The sequence below is a fragment of the Eschrichtius robustus genome, chromosome 7, assembly GCF_028021215.1.
Source record: "Eschrichtius robustus isolate mEscRob2 chromosome 7, mEscRob2.pri, whole genome shotgun sequence".
Lineage (NCBI taxonomy): Eukaryota > Metazoa > Chordata > Mammalia > Artiodactyla > Eschrichtiidae > Eschrichtius > Eschrichtius robustus.
The window spans coordinates 11,256,635-11,274,254 of NC_090830.1; the positions used below are offsets into that span (position 1 = coordinate 11,256,635).

At 49.6% G+C, this 17,620-nt stretch overlaps 1 protein-coding gene across 2 annotated transcripts in view; it reads right to left on the minus strand.

Moving 5' to 3' along the window:
* Nucleotides 1–457: 457 nt before the first annotated feature.
* SLC35F3 (solute carrier family 35 member F3) overlaps nucleotides 458–17,620 on the minus strand; it is a 296,426-nt gene continuing 279,263 nt past the window's right edge. For both annotated transcript variants that reach the window (XM_068548842.1, XM_068548843.1), the window contains 5 exons: nucleotides 13,620–13,839; nucleotides 6,656–6,781; nucleotides 4,405–4,597; nucleotides 3,318–3,407; nucleotides 458–693 (listed from right to left, as the gene is read on the minus strand). In XM_068548842.1, coding sequence (XP_068404943.1) covers nucleotides 458–693; nucleotides 3,318–3,407; nucleotides 4,405–4,597; nucleotides 6,656–6,781; nucleotides 13,620–13,839 — 865 coding nt within the window. The remainder of the gene's footprint in view (nucleotides 694–3,317; nucleotides 3,408–4,404; nucleotides 4,598–6,655; nucleotides 6,782–13,619; nucleotides 13,840–17,620) is intronic.

The following is a 17,620-nucleotide window of genomic DNA, read 5'->3' on the forward strand; positions in this document are numbered from 1 at the left end:
TTAACTCAGAGTGATCTTTTGGTTCATTGAAATCCCTTAAAATGAAGCGTACAGCTCTGGTTGTATAAAGCAAAGTATGACCTACCATAGCTGAAAAATAATCACAGTGTGCAATGTAACTTTCAGTTGGGAAGCATCAAAACATCTGCCCTGCCTTGTCAAGAACATCCGTCCTCCCAAACAATCTAGGCAAGGATCATCTTAAGCTGCTTTACATTCATTTAAAAAGAGCGGAGAGGTTCTTTTCTCTCCCATATTTAACTGGTACCCTTAAGTGAAAGGTCTGATGTGAAAAAAAGTGCAAGCAAGTTGGACATGCCAATAAATACCATATAACTTACCGCAGATTACCAAAACTGTACAGGTATGTACACCTCACCAAACCGAGGTTCCCCCTGCGGGGAAGAGATTCCAAATCACCCAGGCGAGCGTCGCCACAGAGTTCTCGGGCGGACCATCAGCGGGCGAAGGAGGGCCGGGCCCTTCCGCTCTTGTTCTGAGGTCCCGAGCCCAGGTCCGCGCCGCCCTCGGCCGCCTCCTCCTTCTTCCTCACTTTGAGGCGGGTGAGCAGCTTAATCAACCAGACATCCCACTCCTCGGGCAGGAGCAGGAGGAGGAAGCCCAGGCCGATGATGACCATGGCGACGACCCGGACCCCATTGAAGACGATCTTACTGGTGTAGCGATCGACAACTGCAGGGGATGGAGAGCGTGGGTTACTGGGGGGCGATCGTGCCAGGCCATCGGGGCAGGGGCGCCCCGGCCAGGCCAGGGCCTGGGGCGCCCCTTTCCGCGGGGCCGCAGCTGTTCTCCCTGGACCGGGCGGGCAGGGGCTGCCTCCCAGAAATCCCCCATTAACTTTACAAACCCTGTGTGCTGTGAGGCCTTGCGCTGTGTTTCACTTTCCCCCAATTGACCTGGTACCTTAGTTCCGACACTGATTTGTGCGAGAGACAAAATGAAACACCAGGGGCAGTTGCGGATGCGCGTGTGTATTAATATATACATCCACCAAAGTTAATCGTGGCCACCTCCGGGTTGGCAGGATAATTAAAACGTTACTGCTTTCTTTATATTCTTGGCACTTTTCACCTTTGCTACAGTGACATACGTTATTTTTATAATTTAAGAGCATTATATATATAATATATGTTCCGAAGGCCAAATTTGACCTGGTTCTTTGAAGATAATAAACACAAACTTTTGTTCCACCCCAGGATATTATTAGTGTGAGGCTCTAATGCCACCTGTGTCACCACCGATGATGAAAGCTTATTAAAGGCCCAAGAAGCTCATTCCTGACCCACATCAGGTGAGGGAACAAAATGAGAACAGGATTCATGTCAGTTCGTACAAATCTAGATCATCCTTCTCTTCATAACTAAAGATCAAAAGCGTTTCAAATGTTGGTTTTCTTTTCTTTTCTTTTTTTGCTTTCTTTTTCTCTTTTCCTAACTAAATCAAACAAAGAAAATTTGGAGCCTGCCTCTCCACAAGGGAGAATTAGATTGCTTTTTTTGAACGCATTTTGTGAGAGAGGGTTTTCTGACTTGCACGTGCAGCTTCTGAAGCCTGACGTGCTGGACTGCTGCTCCCCCCCAGCTCGCCCGCCGCATGAGGGGGCTGCTCTGTCACCCCCACCTCACGTCCCTCCACATCCTCCTGCACCACCCCCTGCCCTTGCACCTGACTCTCACCTCTGTCTGGAGGGTGGGTAGAGAGGTAAAAGTTAAACCTGAAAAAAGCACTTTGTTAGTAGCCCTTTTGTGGAATTAAAGTGCCGCTTTTATCTCACTCTAATTCAGAAGCAGTTTGATTTTTCATATGGGCAGAATGGCCTGTTAATTCACAGATGGGGAGAGTCAGTTAGCAAGCCATACGAGCTGCACTAGAGAGGGCGTCAGGGAAAGTCAGAAAGCCCAGCAAGGGCTCTGCTCTGACAGGTCGGGTCTCTCCTCCCCTGGAGAACTGAATGTAATTCCTTCCCCTGACACGTTACGGACCCTCTTACGTTGCAGGTAAGTAGTAAGAGGATTCTGATTAACCTCTCACGCACCCGGCTGTATGATGTGGTCAAAGTAGCTTCTACACCAGGGCTGCCTGGACTATGCCTCCTTGAAATAAGAACACCGTGGGACTATGAAGAGACACCAAGATGCAGCGGGGGTAAGTTGATGCGTTATTTTTCAGAAGCCTGTAGTGTGTGGAAACTGACAAGCTGGACCACTTTTTTACCAGTTTTCCAGGAGCTCAGGGGCTTTCCTGCCTTTGGAAGTTCTGCCTCATAGGTCATCTCATGTGGTTCTCATATCAACCAAGGTGATGACGTGGGGACGACCTTCACTTTTAGGCGACAAGCAAAGGCCCAGAGAGGTGATGCGTGGGGACCGCCATCCTCCCTCTGGGCAGGGATGGTGCTGGGCCCAAGGAGTCTGGGGCCAGGGTGAGGCATATACAGGACGTGTGGGATGGGACAGCAGGAAGAGGTTTAGGAAGTTGGGTGCGGCTTTGCCTATGCTTCCAGGCTTGCTAACGCCAGACTGAACAGGATAAGGGGTTGCCATCCCCTGGGGGCCTAATCCTCTAATGGCCCAGAAGTGGGAGGGTCGGGAGATGGCTTTGGCGGCAGCTGTGCGAAGCCCAAGGGGGTGAATGCTCTGGGGAGGAGTGATTCACAAACAGGTTCTACAGGGAGGGCGGGTGTGAGGCGGGGGCATTCTGGGAGGAAAATCCGAAATTCATAGCAGAAGGAGCCAGGAAAAGGAAGGAGGTGAGGGGCAGGTGATGGCAGGCTTTGGAAGAGCTGCCAGCTGAGCGTGTCGGCGCGAGTCCCCAGTGAAAGAAAGAGCCAGGTGCTGAGCAGCTGGGGGAAGGGCTGTCTTCTGGGACTCGGGGAACAGTGTTTACGCTTCTGCAGTTTGCAGACATGCCTCTACCTCAGGCCTGCCATAACCTGAGCTAGCGGTCTCTTCTAGAAAGCCACTTAACAAAAATTAGAAATTTTCTCTGCTACATATTTGTCTATACTTCTCAATAGTATCCGTGATGTTCATCTGATCCCCACGCCAGTTTGAATGGAGATGGAGATGGCCTTAGACTCCCTGTATCTCGGTGTGGCAGGTGAAAATCGAGCCGCCCTGGAGAAAATATTGCATGTGTCACAGGCATCAGCGTTTTACCGAAGTGCTTTCTTTCTACAGAGAAGGTCAAACACGCCTGCTATACCAGACACAGCAAGAATATATGTATGTGTGCGCACATGCGTGTTTGCGTGTGTGTGTGTTTACCAGCAGATACAGAAAGCCATGTAGGTTTACCTGCATTCACAGGTACACTGAGGACGATTCCAAGAGACATCAGAGTGGGATACGTAACAGCAATTCCAAAATTTAATACAATATTGAATGCTGAAATACAGAATTTAAAAAAAAACAGGTGTTATTCACGACTGGCCCTGGACTTTCCCCTGGTCCATCGGACCCCAGCTTCTCTGATGAGGCTGGAGTCGTAGGTGTTTTGCCCTCTACTCTGACTCAGTGAATTCGGGGTTCCTGCAAGGGCTCCAGAACTGGGGGATTAGGGCCAAACATCCTGCTGACTCAGCTCTCCTCTCTTCCCTGAGCTTTGAAGAAGGGAAAAGAAATCTGGAAAAGGTAACCAGCGAGCAGACACTAGAAAAGAGGATGGGGGCCCTCCTATGTAGCCTACTAACTTTGCTTTTCTCTGTTGCTGCCAATGATTCTGGGATGACTACGAATAGGAGCTTTGGAATGTACGTTTTTATTTTTAAATTTATTTTAATTTAGTTTTTTTTTCTTTTTGAATTTTTTTTATTGTGGTAAAATACATGTAGCATAAAGTTTATTAGCCTGATCGTTTTTAAGTGGTATGTACAGTTTTTGATGGAAACGGGGTGAGGCACCTCCTTGGCTGCTTTCCTGCTTAGGACCAGCCTTGTATCAACTGATGGTGATGATGATGACACCATTAATGATAATGATAATGATAATTGCTAGTATTTACTGAACATTATCCGGCAGTGTTCTAAGAGCTCGCTGCACGCACTAATTTACTAACCTCTTACCAGCCCTATATAAGGAACGTACTGTTATTAGTAGATAACACGCAGCATACTGGGCTACTAGCTCACTATTCAGAGCGCCAAATGACCATGGCCACTAGTGCAGCGACTGTAGTCCCGGAATTAGAATCCAGTGTCATCATTTCAAAGGCTTTCCTTTTCGCGACACAATGACCTAGAAAAGCGCGAGGAACTTAAGGACAATAACAGACTCGTTTTTCTCCTTCAGGACACGGGTTTCCAAAGACTCCCCTTGAGCTGCCCAGGTGCCGCTCTGTCAGCCCCCGCTTTCTGGTGATCCTGACAGGGTGATCGCCACTTACTCAATAAGAGGACTGAAAATCCACAAAGGTTTCCCCATGGAATGTCATCGAAAGAGCTCCAGTATTCCACTTTGGTAAAGTAGAGGATGACAGGAATACAGGTGATGAAGAGGACGTTAAACACACCCAAAATGGACAGAAATAAGGCGGCTTCTCCGAACTTAGCACTGCCCAGGAGGAGCTTGAACAGGACCTGACGGAGAGAGCACAGGAGGAGGGGTGATGGCTCGCCTAGGACTCCAACTCGCCACGGAGAAGCGAGTGCACTTGGTTAAGCTGGGGCTGGACCACGGGACCGACAGCCATGTGACGGGTAAATGCTACCTCGTACGGCCTTCAGTGAGGGGCGGTGGGCTTTACCTACGCCCAGTAGCAACACGATGGAGAGTTACCCTCCAGGTACACAGAGAGCAACTCCAGAAACCATAGGTTGTCACACTAGGCTTGATTCCTCTGGGCTGTATTCACGACACCACATCCCCGCTTCAGAGCACTGAAGGTGAGAAAGCCACATAAATGAGAAGCCACTTAAATTAGAAGTATCTGCCGTGATTACACATTCCTCTCGGGGGCCCCTAACATTAATCTCTGACCTTGAACAACACAGTTTGAAAACCACTGTCCCCAAGCAAAAGGGCTTTGGCTGCAAAGACATTTCCTATAAATCAAAGGGAGAGGGATTATAAGACTCCCAGCTTTCTCTGCTCCAGCTCACCACCCCTGTTCCAGACACGGCGTGGGTTTCAGCGGAACACACCCGACTTTGGTTTCGTGCACCTGTTCCTGTTTGTACATATCTCAGATGCATGAAAAGCCAGGAGAGGGACAAAGGTGACTGGAGAGGCCGGGAAGCTGAGCTCCCAGAGGCAGTAGGCCCCCGGCCAGCCCCCATGTTTACTGAACCGTTAGGGACCTGATGGTCCAATTTCAGTCTCTGCCCTGTTGTCCTTCCTACTTTCCTCCTTCTTCCTCTTCCAGCCATTTCACATCTCTTTCAGGTTATCTCTGGGCATTTCTGGGCAGGAAGCACGGAAAGGGAAATACCGTCAATTGCTTTCACCCTTCCACCTACCGGCCTCTCTGGATAAAGTTCAGGCAGTGGAGGAGATGGAAGTGTAAGTCTAAATCAGAATATTTGTGTTCATCGTGGATCGCGTTTCTATCCGCTCTCGGCTTCCCATTAGCATGCAGCTCGTTGAAGAGAGGAGAGTGTGGCCTCTGAATATTTTCTGCATTTGGACCATGGCTCTGGAGTCACAGAATGGGGCTAGACTATCACATCCTCTGAGAGAGATGTGTCCCAGAGGAGGAAGATGGCCTGTGTGTGGTGGGCAGTGAGGGCAGGGAGCTGATGAAGGGTGAGACGGCACAGACGTTTCACTTTCCAAAAGTGCGTTCCTCCCAGTGCTGGAAAAAAGTTCCTTTTCTTAGAACTTTCTACGGTCCTTTATGTTCTCTGTCCGACCGTCTGGATCCACAAAGGGCCAGTAAGTCTCGAAGCTAAAATCTCATTTCTCACTGAATCCTCCAGTTCAATTTCCCAACCTGGAGACCACACAATATTTGCATTCTTGACTTCGGATCCAAAGAGAAGGGCAAGTGAGGGGAGAGGGTGGCCGAGAGGCATGATGGAGCAGGGGAGAGAGTGAGGGATGAGTGTGGGGATAAAAATTGTCCTCTCGAGACTTGCAGTTGGCCACGCCTCCCAGCAGTTCCCAACATTTTGTCAAAAATATTTGATAATTCCCCATATGATAGTAGTTGTGCTTTTATTCATTCAGTCTACGGGCAACGCTTGAAATGCATATGGATTCATGTTGAATACTGGTGGCCTCAAAAACCAGGTGATAAAAGATTTCAAAGCTGTACCAGATATTCAAATTTTCATGTCCAATCTGGTGGGAAAGTATCTGACCAAACACTGAGCCAGCCAGTTAGGGCCCCGGATCCTTCTCCAGTCCTTGCCAAACAAGGAAGTCACCAATCGGACTCAGCCAATCCATGGTTCCACCCGTTTTATCCCAAACGCTGCAAATGTACAGCCATTGATGGAAAGGTCTAGAAAGCCAGGGCTGAGAGCTGCTGTGCGTCTCAGCAGGGCGAGGCTTCGTGTGCCCGGCACTCCTGGAAAACAGCTGCTCATCTTCAAGCCCAGGCTCCATCAAACGTCCCCCCAAAGCAACGGGCCAGCCACGCCGAGGCCTGCCCTTCCCTCCCGGGACGGCCCAGAGAGCCTGCTCGCCGCGCCTACCTTGTAGAGGGCGGACATGGAGGCCGAGCCCACCACCAGGGCTATGCCGATGACAGAGTGGCTGTGGAAGCCATCCGCGTAGGTCATCATCACGATCCCAGCGATGGCGAGGATGGCGGCCACGATCTGGATGGAAGGAAGACACGGTGGTCAGGGCAGCGGTGGGGAATCGGAGGGGCCCCCTACGTGCCAAGGGGGAGGCATGCTCATGGGGGTGCGATGGCGGGGAGGCTCCTTTTCAGTCCTTCTTTGGGGACCAAGCAAAGGCTGCTTTCCTGTCTAAATATTTGCCCCTGCTTGCAAAGGGGGCACTCGGCAAAGCCCGGCATGACCCAGGAACTGGCAACGGTTGGCAGCAAGGAGTGGCACCGTGGCTCGGCGTCACGTGGGAGGCGGGCAGCCACGTGATTCCCGGGCACCCGAGAGGAGGCGGTCATAATCCCAACGACAGGCTATTTGGTCGTGACAAGGCCTGGTCGTGACCACCTCTTAGTTCCCTCGCAACCTTCCGTAAGCACCTCATAGGGTCCAGCTTTTATGTATCTCATATGTCAACAGAGAAAGGCACAGTGACGACCACAGGCCTTGGCCCCATTTTACACGCCAGCAGTAGGACCTTGCGTGCAGCGTGTGTCACGGGCCAATCAGGGCTACAAACAGTGTCCTAACCCTGGCGCTGCAGTTCCTTTCCTTGGCTGCTGCAGGGCCTGACCTCCAAGGCCCACCACCTCCAATCCTGTTCTCGTCCAGATACGAACTTCTCAGGTGGAGTGGACGCTCCAGGGACACATACACATTCCTGCTGTGCAAAGTCAAGCTGTCAGAGTGCACAGGAGATCAACTAACTTGGGATAACACTTCCCAAAGGAGAAATGCATGAGCACCCAGAATAAGTACAAGTTCTAATCAGAAGTGGTCGTGGAGCTGCAGAAACATTGCTGGGTGACAAGTGGTAAGGGGCCGCTGTAGGCAGAACCCGGGGAGGGCAGGACAAACGTGCGCAGCACAAGTTTTGACCACTGGATCTACTGGGAGTTTCTCTCTCTTACGGATTGCTCAAAATTCCCTCCGCTCTCTGTAGCAGTATCGAGTAGCTGACATTTACTGAGTGGTCACGGGATACATGTTTTCTGTGTATCTTCTCATTTAACCCTCAAATTAGGTAGACATTATCATTCATTTCATTTTACAGGCATGGACACTTAGGCTCAGAGAGGTTCAGCAACTTGCCCAAAGTCACAGAGCTGGTGTGTGGCAGAGCAGGGACACACATTTCAGGTCTAATTGCAAAGTCAGTGTTTATATATCTATATATATCTATATATATATATATATCTATATATATATATAGATATATATATATACACATATATATATATACATATACACACACACACATATATATAAACATATATATATAAACATATATATACACACACACACATATATATATATAAACAGAAAGTAGGATTCACATAAAAAGCCGCTGCCAATTCTACTCTGAGATCTAAAGTGAGGTCTCCTGCATGGCTGAAGTACCATGTTTAGGTTAGTGAGAGGTAAAGTGGTTGGGTCTCAGCAGCTTGAGTTGTGCATTCCTCATGCAGTGTTTTCATGTAAAGACACATCCACCCACACACAGAGGCCCTTAAGAGAGCAGGAGATCATCATTTCCTAGAGAAGCGCCATCCCTGCTCTGTCTACTTGCTCTTTCTGGTTTAGTGACTCACCTTTATCTCTCATCATCACATAATGCACATATTTTATATTCAAATGCTACACGTACTGTGTACGACTCTTCATTAAGAGAAAGAAACAGAGGCACAAGACAATAAGTGACTTTTTTCCCTCCAGGAGAACAAGGGGCTAATGAAAACGCAGGCAGGGCAAGGGGTGTGGGTTCTGCTCCAGAGGACACGCACGTTGCAAACATGCTGCACCCGGCAGTTGGACCGGGCTAGGCAGCCAGGTAAACAGAGAGAGGGAACTAATTCGAAAAAGAAGGGAAGGAGAGAGAGAGAGAAAGAGGGAAGGATACAGCTACATTTCAGATGATGTGGTGCGTCTCCAAAGGTACTTGAGTCTTTCCAAACATAAAGATGAAGTTTGAGGGAATGAAGGAGAACAAGGGTTAGTTTTCCCTGAAGATTTACAAGGCAGATTTTGGACTTCCTTACTCTCCTTTCTCTATTGATTAAATCAGAAACAGCTAAGAGCTTCCGCCTGAGCTGCGCTGTGCAGAAGCGCTGAGGGAAGAGGCAAGAAATAGAGAGCGTGGGAGGCCACCGGCTTCCTGGCCAACCTTCGCCAAGTCCAGGCCGGTGGGTTCATTCAGACAGGTGGCACCGGGGACAGCGCTCCCCCCACCCCCGTTCACGCCTCCAGGGCTTCTCCTCTTGGGGCCCCCCGCCACACGTCACAGGCTTGACCCACCCGATTACAGGGCTCACTCTCTGGGCATCAACAGTCCCCCTGGAACCCCCGACCCTGAGCCTGAGGCCCTGACTGCCGTGCTGGAGGGGAAGCTGGTGCTGACCTCGCGTCCAGTACCCCTAACAGCAGAGCAGAGTTGAAACATACCCTGCGGGTCTGGGGGGCAGAGCCTGAGCGTCCTTCCCCAAGCCTGCCATTCCCTTGAAGATGCCAGATCTCTTTAAAAAATAAGTGCCGAGTTTACATTTTCACCCTAACATGTCTGGTTTCTTGGTTTACATTTGGAAATGTTCCCTGCCTGTTTCCTGCACTCAGATGAACTCTCCAGGAAGGCCGGTCCTGCGTGTCCTGTGGTTTCACGTGGTCCTCACCTTCTAGATCTGGGCCCCCCTGGGGGAGAACAGCGAGTCTCAGGATGGGATCAAGTGAATTTCCCTCCTTCCCCCCACCCCTCCTTTCTCACACTTTCCCGTTGCCCCCAACCCCAATGTATCCCACTGAACAAGAACTTGGGGATCCAGACAGATGGGTGACAGTGGCCTGAGACCAACAGGGGTGACAACCACCATCTCTACTTTGGCCGGGGAAAATTTGCTCGGAGAAGAGGAAGAAACATGGGCATGGGGGACGCTGAGGCCAGCATGCTGCCGTTTAACCTCTTAATGGGGGCCTTGCCCGTGTGGTTATAACCTGCCCGGCCCCCAGGGCTCTGGATTCAGGGCCCCAGCAACCCACCGATGCCCCCGGACCCCCCATGGCGCACTGCTTTCCCCATCAGATGTCGGGCCGAGAGGGAAGGTGTAGCCCTCAGTGGAGCCGGCCCGCCTCTCAGACCAGCACCCTCCCCGCTCCTGCTAAAGATGTGACGGGCTGCACGTTCTCTGCCAGACAGAGCCCCGTCTGCGATGCATTTTAGATTTGCACAGTTTGGGGCAGTTTAAAAAAGGGAAAGGACGGGTTAATTTTTAAGTATACCTCCCCGTAACATTTCCCCTCCCGACCCCTGTGCTGCCCTCATCGACTCCAAGAGAGTCCGGAGGAATTTCCAGATGCTCTAGTTCACCCCTCTCGTGTCGGAGGCTGGAAAGGGGTCTGAGCCGTGAACCCCCCGCCCCGGGTTCCCCTACGCTCTGTGTGCCCTGTGCCCTCCCCCAGGCTGTGCTCAGGTGGCAGGGGACAGCCGCCCAAACAGAAGTTGGAGTCGGGATCAGCGGTTGGGGTTACCGTTCAGGGATGGCCCCGGGTGAAAGGCCGCCAGCGTGTAACTATGGAAGACGTCAGCTAGGATCTTACTGAGATGGGAACTGCTCTTGGAAAAAGTCCAGGCTCCCCAGGACCGTGTGCTGCGGATGGATGCCACCCGGATGATCCCCTAGCGTGTCTTCTCGCTCCTTCTCCAGTCCTCCTGGCGTGAACGCTCTAGCTGGCTCTGAAGAACTGAGAGTCCCATCTGCCACCTCCTCTGACGTGCGGGCTGCGGGTGGTGCAGCTGGTCAACCCCGCCTTCATCCAGCTGCGGACCACGGCCGGGCGGGCTTGGGCCTGGGAGGGGCCACACCTCCTGCCCCCAGAATTCTACTTGCTCTCATTCTCCTGCTGCTTCTGCTACACCAAACCGCCTCCCTAAATAGTTGCCAGCCTCTGACACTGTCAACCGAAGAACTGGGCAGGTCCGTCAAACGCCTCTTATTGAGAAGGAATAAGAAGAATAACAACACTGAGAAAAGATGACATGTATTGGGTTTCATGTGTTGGGCATGCATACCTTATTTTATTCTTACAGCTGTTCTCTGAGTACTAATATTCTATTTTAACATCAGGTAATTAAGGCTCAGAGATGTTAAGTAACTAGCTCAAGGTCCAACAGCTCATGAGAGTGGACCCAAACCCTCATCGCTCGACTCCAGGTTAGAGGACCCATTATGACCCCAAGCCTGGAAGACATGTGAAACGCACATCTAAGTACAGAGTCAAGGGGTGATATGGGGGCCAACGTGGGCTCCTCTCATACACTCGCCTCTGATGCCATATGTGGCCACGATCTCCCCAGCATTCGAAGATAAACATTTTCTTCTCCCTGGTCTGTCTGCATGACTCTGCCCTGTTGATGTTTTCTAGGAACCACAGCCCTTGCGATTTGAGTCACTGCCTTAATAACTCAGGCCCTCTATGTCACCTGTTCCACAAACATCTGTCCTCTACATCTGTGTGACTCTCAGGCCAGAATGCTCAGCCCTCCAGGACGGAAAAGAGTGTCAGTTCCCTTCAGTCTCTGGCAATGACCCAGTAGAAGGTGCCAGCTAGCCCAGCAGTCCGAGAGAAGTCTCAGAGAACCTGTGTACTGGTTAGGTCTTATCTTGGGCTCAAATCTCCATCTGTTTCTCAAGGGGGACCTTTCAGTCACACCGGCCAGCTGCTGACATCTTAACAGATTTTACCAGCTCTCTGAACTCTTGAAGACGAGAAGAGGGCGCTCCACCTTGACTTGGAGCAGGATGACCTTAGAGGACAGGTCACTTACTTCTAAGAGGAGTGATGATTATCAGAGAGACCCACGACTGCACGGTGCTTTACAGGTTACGAAGTTCCATCACTGACACCGGCTCCTGGATCTTCATTTCAGTGCTGGCCTCGTGCCAAAGGCTTCAACACGAAAATCTGTTCAGTCTACAGTGGTCGGCACAGCCCAAGCTGAGCAAGTGGCCAGGACGGCAGGACTGAATCACAGCTCAGGGATGTTAGCGGAAAGCCTCTTGCCCATGAAAAGCAACGAGGAAAAGATCTGGTTTTCTGTGAGTCCAAGTGGGTTTCAGTGTTTTCACACCTCCTTCTTTTAACCTCAAAAACTTTGTTTTCTTCTGCTTAGATGCGGAATGAACCTTGAAGCCTCTTTTCACAGTAGCAATCTTATGCGGAATTCGTTCTGGACATCAGAATCACGCCAAAAAGTGCTCCATGCATTCCCCTGGCTTTTGACCTCACAATAAAGCCACAGTGGGTCCTAGGACATCCGAATCTTCAGCGTCCAGGCAGGCAGGCGACTGGACCGATTGCCTCTGGCCGTACCTCATTTCTAGTGGAGGTGTATTCGATGGTTTATTGGCTCAAAGCTTTTCTGGGTGGTAGCACAGTGAGCAGAGTTCTTATTCCAAAATTAACACGAAGCCTCAAAACACATTTTCCCCCTACTGCAAGGTAAAAATCTGACTCAGCAGTTGACTCACGTCTCCACCGCTGTTTGAGAAACTAGGTGGGCGTGAGTCCTCCGTGAAGGTGATACCACTGCTCCCAGGACAATTAGCCAAGGACACAAGCAGAGGGCCTGGAGTCTGCCCCTTGCTGGGTTCCCAGCAGGGTCCACTCTAAAGCGGAGGTCCCCAACCCCCGGGCCGTGGACCGGTACCGGTCCGCGGCCTGTTAGGAACCGGGCTGCAGAGCAGGCGGTGAGCGGCGGACAGGCGAGCGAGCAAAGCTTCATCTGTATTTACAGCCGCTCCCCATCGCTTCCCATCACTCGCATTACCGCCTGACCGTTCCCACCCTCCACCTCCCCACCCCTGTCCGTGGAACAATTGTCTTCCACGAAACCCGTCCCTGGTGCCAAAAAGGTTGGGGACCGCTGCTCTAAAGGGACTGCCCTTCAAAAGGATTCTGAGCTTCGTGGGCTTCCTACACGGCCTGAGGGTGCAGGAAGGAGTAAGCGAGGCGCTCTGACTACAGGACTACTAGCTGCCTGGTCGAATCCTTTTTGTCCTTGTTTGTGACAAGGTGATGGTGGGGCAGTGGCAGATCCTGGCCAGCAGAGGGAGACAAGCAGAAGCCGGCAGGATTCTGTCAAGGCTGAATGTCGCCTGTTCCTTTTATCTATATTTCGACACATGCTTGATAGCGCACTTGTCATATTTCACACAACTGTTCTGAAATGTGACTAGCTAAATCTGACTTGATTTTAAGGGAATTTCCGCAGTCTCAGATGTAACAACCAGAGGTAATTCAGGGGTATCATTTCATTCTCCCTTGCTCTGGGGTTGAAGGGAGTGAAACTGTCCCTCCAAAGTTTGGACTTAGCATAAGTGTGTCCGGCCCACTTGGGCATTGAACCCACGGTCCAGACAAAGGGCCGCCGAGACTGCACGTCCGTGTGGATGCAGAAGGACCTTTGGCTTTCAGATACCTCCTAAGCAGACAGTGGCAGTGTTAGCAGAGGGCTCCAGGCCACGGGACCCCTGAAAGGCGGGATGGGCACATCACTCCTCCCAGGGGGGGTCCCCGAGCAGCACACACTTTAGGGAATGCTTGTTGAAATGCTTGAAATGAAAGGCGCTTTAATGAACGCTTGTCTAGAATGGTTCGCAAGCAAGAAGGTTTGCAAGGCACCCCGAGAGCCGGGCTCCTTTTCTGCTGCAAATCAGAAGGAAAGTGGTTAGCAGCTTACGCTTAACGGCCCAGCACATGGAGCTAAGCAAGCCGATGGGCAGGTTTTGGTTGGCATGACTGAGTGAGGGAGGGAGACAGAGAATAAGGAACTTACCCTCACTCCCATGAACCTGTCCCTGAGAACGATCCATGAGAGCAAGAACACAAAAGCTTTGTTGCAGCAGAACAATACGGAGACATCCGTAGTGTTTATTTTCTTTATTGCATGTAAGTACAGGTAGTTTGTGAGTGTCCAAAGAACACCAAAGGGTGCTGCCTTGGTAAAAAACACCTTCAAAGTCAAGCCATTGTCTCCAAAAAATCGACAGCATTCCCTAAAACAAGGAAAGAGAGTCAGTGTTATTATATTCTTGGGTTGAGACAGACCATTTTTTTCCCCCTCTACCCAGTTTAGTTATTTATTTTTTTTTTAGCAGATGCAGGACGGGGTGGGGTCCCTTTTATTTATTATTATGTTTTAGCAACATCTTTCTATCAAAGCCCTTCAATCTATGCTTTAGTCCATTGAAAAAAGCGTCCCACAAGGATCTGCTGTCATGGATTATTCCTTCTGTCCGTGTTGGCTTTGGAATGGATGGTGCTGGTAGAAGGTAATGTTGGGACCATCTGATGTGAAGAAGCCCCAATTCCACGGTGACTGCCTAAGGGATTCTGCCACTTGGTTAGTAAGAGAAGGACATCCCTAGACCTTTTCTTCTCAGGGGACTGGATATTGAAGAGAACTCACTGAAACATACTTTTTTAACAAATTTGCCCCCAAATGAAATTGCCTGTGATCAGGCAGTGGCAGTCATTTCCTGGGCACGTCTAATATATTTTGGCTGTGATATCAACGGTGTTAACTGTCTATACATTTTCCCCACGAGGCCCTTTCTAGAGTTTGTCATTTCACCGAGTGGAAGGGCCTGTCCCCACGCCATCTGAGAGGTGAGCACAGGAGGAATGAGTAGGTCGAAGAGCTCAGCCTCTTAAGAGAGGAAGAGGTGAGGAAACGCCCGTAGGAGAAAGTTTTCCAATGCCATCATTCCAGATTCTAGGGGAAGGATCATCGATATCTGAAAAGCTGCTTAAGAAAAAGAAAGCCGGGCTTCCCTGGTGGTGCAGTGGTTAAGAATCCACCTGCCAATGCAGGGGACACGGGTTCGAGCCCTGGTCCGGGAAGATCCCACATGCCACAGAGCAACTAAGCCTGTGCGCCACAACTACTGAGCCCGCGAGCCACAACTACTGAGCCCGTGTGCCACAACTACTGAAGCCCGCATGCCTAGAGCCCGTGCTCCACAAGAGAAGCCGCCACAGTGAGAAGCCCGCGCACCGCAACGAAGAGTAGCCCCCCCCTCGCCGCAACTAGAGAAAGCCCGCGTGCAGCAACGAAGACCCAACGCAGTCAAAAATAAAATAAATAATATAAATCAATTTTAAAAAGAAAAGAAAAAGAAAGCCAACCTTGCCCAGGCAGAAGAAGATGGGAAGAGGAGGCTGTGGGCAGAGGGTGTGGAGAGAGGGCTGAGGGGCTGGCTCTACAGACAGCTGCCCGCTGCCCTGGGTGAGAGTGGAGAGCATCGTTCTGCTGGGCCCCACGAGCCCGGCCAAGGACAGGGACATGAGGACATGCTGCCCCGCAGCCATCACTGTCCAGCCTCACGACAGGGCCCAGGGGGGCCCACGTACCAGCGAGTGAGCGGTCAGGGAGAGAAAAGATGGAACGGGAATGAGCCAAAGGCGCTAAGGTGGGGAAGAGCCGCAGCCCATGCCACTCAGCATGAAAATGCAGCAGTCACGGAGGAAAACGGAAAACAAGAGTCAAAGGGGATTTGACGCGATTTTAAATTTAATCTTGTTTGCTCTTTTCATCAATCTAAAATGCAATCTGCCTTTGTTCATTGCTCCACTGTGGGATATCCATAGAAGAAATGGAAAACTCATCACCGTTTGCTGAACCCAGAGTCTTACATTGCTTCTAAACCAGCAGCAGGTAAATATAAAACATTCAAATCACTAAATTTACCATGAAACCAATTCAACTGAATTGATTCCATTTTGGCTCTCTATGAATGGAACTTTCATCTAACTGACATGTTGATATTTCTGTTTGCCGTGTACTTTTCATACAATGGTTCAGCTGCATTTTCCATGGGTCTTTCTGCAGCCTCTATTTACAGGGCAGTCTTCTCTCCCCCAGGGACGGTGACCAGGGGCAGTTTCCTTCATGTTTGTGATTATGGCGGCTATAAAGTGACACCGATCCCTTGAGAATGATCAACAGGAAATGCAAGTCTTCTTTCTTGTCATTAATGTCAACCTATCTTAACCAAACTTAGAGGTTGTTACCCTGCTTAAGGGAACATAACACAAGGAGGATTTCCAAGTTGCCCCTGACTATTATAAGACATGATTCATGTTGTTGCAGGGGCCATACAAAGTCAACTGGACACCTTACGTCCTCTCTGAGAATCTACGTTTGATTCATCCAACGTGTGATGGTTGTGGAAGTGATGGGTGGCGTACAGACACAGCTGGGTAGTGAACGGCCCAAGCTGTTGACCAGAAGTGGGGAGGAGAGTGGGGATCCATCCTGGAGATGGAAAAGGCAAGACTTCTGGGCCCAGCAGAGCTCTGTTGGCCCTCTGAGGACTCACGGTCAGGGGATTACAGGCCAGGTGGGTAGATCTTGGTTCTAATGAGACCAAGATGATTGACCCCTGAGCCAGCGAGCCTAGTGCTGTTTTAAGACCAAAGACTGTGCACTAATCCATGTCAGCTGGCTTGGGTATATGGCCCACATATACCCTTGATGGCAAGGGGACCCAAGAGAGATGACAAGCACAAATCCACCTCTTCTTGGTGTACCAAGAATAGAGGACAGTAGATACTCTCTTGACTGATTTCCACTTGGCTGACGCGACAGTCTAATGCCCTTCATTGCTGGCACAAAAAAGGCCTGAGGCTGGCAGGTTACTGCCCAGCATGCCCAAGCCCTGCGGTTCCTACTGACTGAGTCACGTGTTGGCCAATATTTCAATGTCTTTGTTTCCAGTCCTGCTTGTGTCAATTGTTCTTGGTTGTTTCAAGCGCGTAATTCAATTAAATATTTCCTAAACCAATGAAGTATGACTGAGAAAAGAAAGTTGTACTTTTCCTATGAAATCTAAATGGAGAGCTTCAAGGAAGACTTAATAAAAGCAAGTCACTAAAATATTGCTACCGAATTAGGTGTGAATGAAACACTGTGAAAGATAGGGAAAACCATAAAAATCTGTCAGTTCTACGCTCATATTATTTAACAAAGACCTATGTTCTTGGTGCTCTTTAAAGAACTCTGGCTGGGACAGGCTAGCCTGGTGGGATTAGGATGGCTTGCCATTTAATTCAAATCAACAAGCACCTGTTTATCACTTGTTATAGTCACAATTCTAGACACTGTAGCTGATACAAAACAAGTAAATAGTCCCTCCTCTTGAAAAAATTATGGTAAAATTGGGAAGATAAGACTGATTCCTCAATAGGAAGTAATGCAAGTTTAAATAAAATCACCTATTAGGTGGTGTGGAATATAATAATGCTATAGAATTCCTATCAAGTGGAGAGAGCTGGACTGATTGGAAAAGGTCTCATAAAAGATAAGATTTTGAGTTAAACCTTTAAGGATAGCTAGGATTTATACAGTCGGGGTTGGGGAAGATATAATATCCTTAGAGAGAGAAGAAATTGTACCCATGACACAAGAACAAACGGCTATAAAAATGGAAATAATCTTGCAAATTAAATACAGAATAGCCAAATTTTAAAAATTAATAGAAGAGTTAGAATATACAGTCAAGATAAACTCGAGGAGGGGGAGAGAGTGAAAGTGAGAGCGAGACAGATGGAAAGAAAAGCTTATATGAGAAGGTCAAGCCAGAAGGTCCAATATTGAACTTAAAGAGAAAAATGAAAAAATGAGATGGAGGAAATTACAAAATAAATAATTCAAGAAAGTTTTTTAGAACTATAGGACATGAGTCTTCATAATGAAAGGACTCACCAAGTACCAAGCAAAACGAAGAACCACGACAAGGCATATACTTGTGGCAAAAAGGGATAAAGATAAGACTT